At 35.1% G+C, this 7,959-nt stretch overlaps 1 protein-coding gene across 2 annotated transcripts; it reads right to left on the bottom strand.

Moving 5' to 3' along the window:
• Window positions 1-2,132: 2,132 nt before the first annotated feature.
• LOC129287008 (serine/threonine/tyrosine-protein kinase HT1) lies at window positions 2,133-7,608 on the bottom strand. Of its 2 annotated transcripts, none has more exons than XM_054923135.1 (4): window positions 7,180-7,608; window positions 6,574-7,062; window positions 5,130-5,585; window positions 2,133-2,622 (listed from the first exon to the last, which is right to left on the bottom strand). In XM_054923135.1, the coding sequence occupies exons 2-4, from the start codon at window positions 6,994-6,996 to the stop codon at window positions 2,371-2,373; spliced, it is 1,131 nt and encodes a 376-aa protein (XP_054779110.1). In that variant the 5' UTR covers window positions 6,997-7,062; window positions 7,180-7,608; the 3' UTR covers window positions 2,133-2,370. The 2 variants fall into 2 exon arrangements, with proteins under 2 accessions (XP_054779110.1, XP_054779111.1); XM_054923136.1 differs by having other exon boundaries at window positions 7,189-7,608.
• Between the last annotated feature and the right edge of the window lie 351 nt (window positions 7,609-7,959).

Raw genomic sequence — 7,959 nt, 5'->3', positions numbered from 1 at the left:
AGTTAAGTTGGCTGCTTAATTCATTGAAGGCAGAATTAAATAATGCCTCCCGCCAAAAGGCTTTGCAAAATCAACTATTTAAAATGCAGAAATAAAAAAATTATCTTATTTATAAATTATATTATTAAATTGTTATCACGATCTATTTATAAGTGTTAGGAGAAAAAGTATGATATTAAAATATATATATATTTAGTAAGGATAAATTTAAGAATAGAGTTAGTGAATTTTGATGTCCCCTTAACAAAACAGGCTGCAATTAACTTATGAATTAGAATTGAGGAGCATTATAGAATGTGGGGGTACCACGGTTCAATAAGACAGGGAACATAGATGATGGATAGATGGATATCTTAAGAAGGCAGGTTCGTGAGTAACGCTACAATTTAGTGCGTGGTTTCTTAAGGTTAATTTATGTACATGTGTTGGGTTGGTGAGATGTGTGGTTGTTGGTGAGACATGTTTGATGATGAGTACGCTTCCTCCTTTTCCCCATCCTGCTTCTTTGGTGGATATTACTTTCTGTTAGCCTGCCACCTGACTGTTAGATGTCAACTATATTTGTAATTAGCTTTTTAAAAAAAATAAAAAAACAAAAAAAAGGTATAACCACTCCCTCTTTTAAAAAATATAAACATTTTTAATTAAATTTTTTAATAAAATAGTTACTGTTTTAAATAACCCTATTTTTTTATAGTTATCCCTATTAAATATCCTATAATAAATATAAAGTCACTGTCAATAGGGACACTTTTAAAAAAAGACAATGATTATGCATTAAAAAATTAAAAATACTTTACATTTTTTAACATCAATTTTCAAAAAATGCTTTTCATTTTTGAAACGGAGAGAGTATATGCTTTTCAATATTGTTAACTAATTTATATTTGAATGCTGTCCCGTGAATATCTAAATGAGAATAACTAGTTTTTAATATGATTTTTTTAAAATTCATAATTTTCATAATCTTGTTTATTATTTCCTCCGATTTTTTTATAAGGTCCTGTTAACTACTTTATAAGATAAAAAAAAATAGTTCAAGTTAGTCGAGTGTTCAAAATTTTTACAACTTTCAAAAGTTAGCCTTTGATTGGTAATAGTTTATGCGGAAGAGAAGATAGAAAAGTCATTATAAAGCGGCAATGACATTTTTTTTTATATTAGCCATAAATGTTTTATTAAATTTTATAAATGGTTTAGTATCAAGGACCCAAAAATAATACTTTATAAATAGAATTGAAGGGAATAGTCTCCCTGTTTTTTTTTTTTTGAGCCAAAAGGAGAAACTAAGGGGGAATAGTCTTAAATCACATCATTATCATCAAATTCATTGAAATGAAAGAATTCTACCCTCTATTACTTATATTACATGATTTATAAAAAATTAGTAAATTAGTTAATACTTGCCATGGGTTGTTCTCATTAAGTATATTATCTATTGACATAGACCAGTGAAAGATTCGTTTAAAAGTGTTGGTCGTTGACAGAGTACAGTCACGCCATTCAATTAATTTGTGCAATTGATTCCTCTATTGAGATAAGAATGTTTCTTGCTATATTGTCCTCGATGTATTGTTATTGTTACGCATTCATGGACCCACAATGTAATCCTTGCCTTGTCGGACATCTTGAGATAATCACTAGAGTTTATCATTTATTCCATAGTTCTTTCGACCATTGTTTTTGGGGCAAAATAACATGTTCTTGGAGTTATCCTGCTGCCCTGCATGATAATTCTCTATTCTAATAAGAAGGCAATTTTTTTTTTTTAGGTCAACATTCCAAGAAGGCAAAGTTGAGACACATTCATAACTATTAACCCTGAATTTTTATTCTGGTTCAAAAAATAAAATTTCACCAAGATTAAGGATAACAAAAAAGAATATCTTCCTTAACACAACATTTACAATAAGAAACTATAGTAGCTAGGAACCATCACCAAATACAAGGCTCCTTACTTTTATGTACAGTACGTTCTAAATTGGTATTGTATTTCTCTCTAGTCCTTGCATGGATCACTTGTCTCACATTAGAGTTTCATTTGATTTTGATTGTTGATCAACGTTGAGGACTAAATCTAAATCCACTCAATCTTGAAAATGTTGAGTAGGAGGTTAAAACACAAAACAATATCATTGTAATATCTTTATCAGTCATCGTTGGAGCTTGTAATTTTCTGAAGAGTTGCACAGTACAGTTAATAAAGAACATCAAGCATGTATGGAAAACCCATGATGGGGCTATAAAGATGAAGGTAATAAACACACATATACATATGATATGAGCTTAAAAATATGAAAGATATAATATAAAGTGGAGGGACAACAGTGGAGGAGTAAGTAGTACAGCTGGTAGAGGAAAAGTGGGGAATCAGGCATGTACAGGTATAGAGGAGGAAATGATGGAAGCACAACCTTTTAAGCGTTCAATGATAGCATTTCGAGAGACAAGACCCGAATGATGAGTAAGAGGTAGGCCCTCCTTAACACACTCATCGTACTTCTCCAAGGCAGACACAATGTCAGAGAAATCTGGTCTCTTTGAAGGGTTTGCTGACCAGCATCGCTTTATCAGATGTGCTAATGCAGGCTGACAACTTGCTGGTAATGGAGGCCTTTCGTTCTGCACAACAACAAATATATATTGTTCAGTCAATATTCAGTTCATCTTTAAGATTTTGTTACCAGAAAAACACTCTATAATTGAATTGAACTATCTCAAAGTTTACATGTATCCTAATAAAAGTCTTGTTTTTTATTAACAAATATATGTTACATGAGAGTTGTCAGTATGTCAGGCATTCATCTAGATAAAGAGAGGAAATGGAATGATTACTTTATCAGGTTTACGCACTCACTATAACAGTTTAACATATTGGGTCAGATAAGAGAGTGATAATTTCAAGGCCCCATGGACTTTGGCTTCCTATTTATTGGGATTAGGAGATCCTTGCACCTACTTCTGCACTTTTTTAACATGTTTCCAACTATCAAAAGCATCACTGGGAGAAAATTTAGAAGCCAGGATTAGTACTTTGGTATCCGCTTTATTTTTAAAGTTGACATGATTCCTAGAGGTATGGGTTAACAATAAAGAAAAAAAACTATTTTATACAATGAAACTTCTTTGAATCCGGAAACACTGATTGGTTGGTAAACCTTTAAGACTGGGCCTGCATAAATAAAATATGCCACTATGTACTTTGTTATCTTTTTTTTTTTTTTTGGTAGAATGTTACAAGTAATATGATAACTAGTTTCAGCTACAAATGTTGTGTAATTTGCTCTTGCCTTCCTTGTTGGTTGTATGTTGAAAGTGCAAAAGACAGTGCGTGATACCAATGAAGCCTCTTCACAGAAAGCTTCCATATGGAAGTGCAAAAGACAGTGTGTGATACCAATCAAGCCTCTTCACAGAAAGCTTCCATATGGAAGTGCCACGGCCTATTTAACTGATCATTTGCACTCAAGATTTTAAAAAGTTTAAGAACAGAACTTTGAAGTTGAAGCTCCTAATCATATTATCTGTGTCTTTAGCTGGTTGCTTAGGTGCGGGGCGGGGGGGGGGGGGGACAAGAATAGACACTTAAAAGAGTTGTTCCTGTTTGCCAGTTATGACAAATAGACATTTCAACTTTTGTGTATGTTGCCATAGCAAAGCAATGATATGTCCTGTATTCATGTCAACTTAGAAACTTTTTACCTCATTGATATAGGAGATGACTAACTACTACATTAAAGAGATGAAGGTCCTATAGTTACTGGATGTAACAATAGGAATACTCCTCGCATCTTGATTTCCTTAAATTACATGTTTTAGCTGATTATGTAATTTAAGAGTCACTTTTATAATTGTTTAAATCCAAAAATATCTAGTACGGGTGTATAATAAGCTGCAAAGTTTAACGATATCTTTTCATACCATGTCAGAAGATATGCTGCGAACCTAGAATTCCTTAAATATAGGCATATTTTGGAGCTACTTCCTATAAGAGCAACTTAGTTTGATAGAAATTTCAGCTTTCGCACCTTAATTGAATCTCTCGGACATACAAGCATAAGGTAATCTAAACAAAGGGCACAGATAGACAACATGCATTGATAGTATAGAAGAGAATCAGTCATAGTTTCAAGAGTTCAAATTTTATGGATAGCTCGCAGGCAGTACAAAAACTCAATATTTGGCAGATATCCAAAGTAATTGAGACTTCAGTAGTAAATATGTTCTATTTGATGGACATTCTGATTCCATGCCTGACAATCTCAGGATTTTCCAGTTTTTTCTATGTATAACTGTATACTTAGATCTGACGAAAAAGAAAAAGACACTGCTTAATTAGAACCTTTCGTCTTCAAAGCTTCACTCTATGAACATGAAAATTCAATCTATCAGATTCCTTGATTATCCCATCGATGGAACAAACAAAACACTGGATAATTTACTTCATCCCAATTTAGCATCCCAACTTCCCCAAATTAGAAAAGGCCGAAACAAAGGGTATGAAAAATTTCATTAAATCAATCATAAAGAGACATATATACATGTGAGACTTTTTTTTTGTGGGATTCATTACTAACATGTTTATATGTCTCTTCATGATTGACATGAACTATTTATTTACTACGATAGATAAATTATATCAATCATAAAGAGACATATAAACATGTCAGATCCATTTTTGTTTGGTGGGATTCACTTCTAACATATTTATACGCTTCCTCATAATTGACATCATTTATTTTTTTTTTTTGACAACTAGATTTATCTGAGAGTCTCTGTACAAGTTTATTTCTCAGTACTCAAGACATAATCTTCGTCCAATCATTCACGTTGGCACGTTGGCAATAGAGTAACTGGATGCATGTTCTCTGATCAACTTGACCATTATACTAGACAGATGCTCTTGCTCATTTCTTAATTTATGGTAAAGGATATATATATGCTTTACTGTTAGGTATGATTATGGGCCATTAATCAAGAAGGGAACTTTCTTATGCAGATTAAACAAATTCAAGAAAGGAAAGATCAAGTTCATTTGTCACATATGCCACCAAATTGCCAAGAAGAGAAGTGAATGGAAAATCTAACATGATAAATAAGAAGACAAAGTTTAGATATAGTTGTCTGACCTTGTCTGCCACAGCAAAGGCAGCTTGCACAGGGGTCATTCCTTGGAAGGGAAGAAGAGAGGTTGTGAGCTCCCAAAGCACGATTCCAAAACTATAAACATCTACTTTCCGAGTGTAAGGTTTTCCCTTAATCATCTCTGGTGCCATCCAACGATATGTTCCCATATTTCCTTTGGTCTCACGACATCGTGTTTCAAGACATGATGTGCCAAAATCAGCCACCTTAACCCTCATCTCATCATTGAGAAGCAAGTTGTTTGATTTTAAATCTCTGTGAATCACGCCTTGTGAATGAAGGTACTCCATGCCCCTAGATATGTCAAGAGCTAACCTTAGTATTGTTTCTGTAGATAAAGAGTAAGGCTCTTTCTTGTTCAGATACATCCTCAGATTTCCTTGCGACATGTATTCTGTTATGATACAGTACACTGGTGGTTTTTTACAAGCTGCAATAAACTGCAACGTTTCAAAAAGTACAAAATGCATTAGAAATATTCTTGTATCTATACAAAGTATGAATTGACCACATAAAAATGAGGCTTCTCTGATAATATTTAAAAAATGCGGAACGCAGGGTAGTGGTTGATGCAAAACTCACAGACAGAGACAGATTTTAGCCCTACACATGTTATGTCCTCAAAAGTTGAAGCTAAAGAAAATAAGAGGAAGAGCTGAGAATTCAACAGCAAGTAGGAGTTTGTTTGGATGCATGTTCAAGGGATGGCACATGAATTCCAAAGTCACGTTATACGAGAAGCAACGAATTATTACTCTTGGAAAAATGTCCTTTTGGGGATGCACCAACAGAAATACAAACATGTCCTAGTCCACTGCTCCTTTTTGGGGGGCTTTGGGTGGGGGGGCAGCAAGAGTATAATGCATTACATTCAGCATGATCTTAAAAAATTGAAACTGATGCCATACGAGTTGTCACTTATCATCTTATTGACATTTTGTAGCGATACTTAATTAGTTCATAAGATCCTCCAATACTTCCTCAGACCGTGTTCTCACTCAAATAAGAAACATAAGTTGTTCCAAAAAAAAAAAAATTTATCCATCAAAGTGGTCAGCAGCAACTAGTCTATGTAGGTGATCACAAAACTACAACCACATGTTAAAGAGATTATAGATTAACCTGGTCGTTGTATCTACTATATCTGTTTATATAATATTAGATCCAAGTTGGCACTAGCATCAATATGGCACTTCAAAATATTTATTGTCCAAATGTGATTTGAAGTACCGTGGTTGATACAAAGACACAAGTAATGGGCATGTATCAGATATGACACGTCTCTATTTTAAAAATAATTGTGTGTTTCATTACGCACAATGACTTGTCCAATAGACTGACGTGAAAATCCAAAAACTCATGCAGAAATACAAAGAAGCACCACAGGCACTAGAAGAACGAACGAGAAGGCTTCAAGGTATTTATTACCTGCACTATGTTAGGATGAAAGAGACGTGAAAGTAAAGCCACTTCAGATTTAAATTGCTTCTCTAGCACGTCTCTTTTGTCCTCGTCCTGTACTGGAACCCTCACCATTTTAACAGCCACGGCTCTCTGCTTGTAAATACCACGGTAAATCCGGCTATAGGCACCAGAAGCGAACTTGTTTCCTATGAAAAGCTGCGAAAGATCAGCGTTCCACTCCTCTTGATGATCCTCTTTAGATGCTTCCCATGTTTCCACATTCTCGGAGTCCAATATCATTGACCACGATTCCAAACTATCAAATCTCCTCCTCTCCATATTCTCCATGTCAGAATCCAGCTTGGTCCTCGTTGAAGAAGAGGGCTCCCCGATAGGCTTACTCCTCGACCTTCTTAGGCGAAGCGCAAGGAAGCAGGAACCCGCCATTGAATAAAAAGCTCTTCTCCAAAAGCTTGATGAACAACGAACCCTTGAATTGAACCGAAGTTGTGTCTGTCCCAACGAATTAACGATCAAACAGAATTTCCCTTAGGAACGTGTGAATGGATTTAAGGAAGTGCATAAACTGATTCCTAAACATGGATATGATTTTTCATGAAAGCATCAGACCAATAATACTTATTCCGAAACAGATACGCCCGTTGTATCAAAATTCTGATGGATAAAGAATCACAGAGCGTGCAATAGTAACCAGAAACTCAACCAGGGGGGTACGGTACTGAAATTTCATTGTTGTGGCGGAGAAAGAGTGGGAGAAGACGAAGTTTTTCACGGTTTTTCTCCTTGCATGAAAGATGAGATAGGAGGATTAGGTCTACTAGGAGCAAAAAGGTGAATGTCAAAGGCAGAAACTTCAGGAGAGTCTCGTGAATGCTTGGTTCAAAAGTGAAAGGCTCTTGATTATAGAGAGGGAGGGGGAGAGAGAAAGGAAGAGAGAGATCGTTTTGGGTCGACAGCTTTGGCTCGAGCTTCGTTTCTTGCATCGTCAACAACAACATCATCATCATCATCAATGGTATGTGGTGGATTGATCTTTGCGCTTGCCTCATTCAGTTTCAATTTTGCATTCTTCTCCCACTCTCAGACTTCGGTATATATCCCATCCTTTAACTGTCACGCCATATCGTTGGGACCCAGAAACGCCTTCCCAGAATCCACGTGGCATCCAGCAGCAAACGAGAAGACAAGTGGCAACACAGCAACCGTCGATCAAAGATTTTTGTTGAGATGAAAACAAATACTGTTGTCATGCATATTCCAGGGCCGAAAAAACACTATGTTATACAGTACATACATCATAGTCCCCATCGTTTTCCAAATTTAGTTATTCTCATTTAAATTAATAGTAGCAAAAAAAAACATATAAGTATACCAATAGATTAGTATTCC

This window comes from Prosopis cineraria, unplaced genomic scaffold, assembly GCF_029017545.1.
Source record: "Prosopis cineraria cultivar Desert tree isolate PC_DT_omini unplaced genomic scaffold, ASM2901754v1 PC11, whole genome shotgun sequence".
Taxonomy (NCBI): domain Eukaryota; kingdom Viridiplantae; phylum Streptophyta; class Magnoliopsida; order Fabales; family Fabaceae; genus Prosopis; species Prosopis cineraria.
This window is presented reverse-complemented; position numbering and strand designations above follow the sequence as displayed.

Coding starts and splice junctions, on each gene's coding strand:
- LOC129287008 (XM_054923135.1), bottom strand. CDS start 6,996: ATGGCGGGTTCCTGCTTCCTTGCGCTTCGCCTAAGAAGGTCGAGGAGT. Junction 5,586..6,573: donor TTCATCCTAACATAGTGCAG/GTAATAAATACC, acceptor GAAACGTTGCAG/TTTATTGCAGCTTGTAAAAA. Junction 2,623..5,129: donor CCTTTGCTGTGGCAGACAAG/GTCAGACAACTA, acceptor GTTGTTGTGCAG/AACGAAAGGCCTCCATTACC.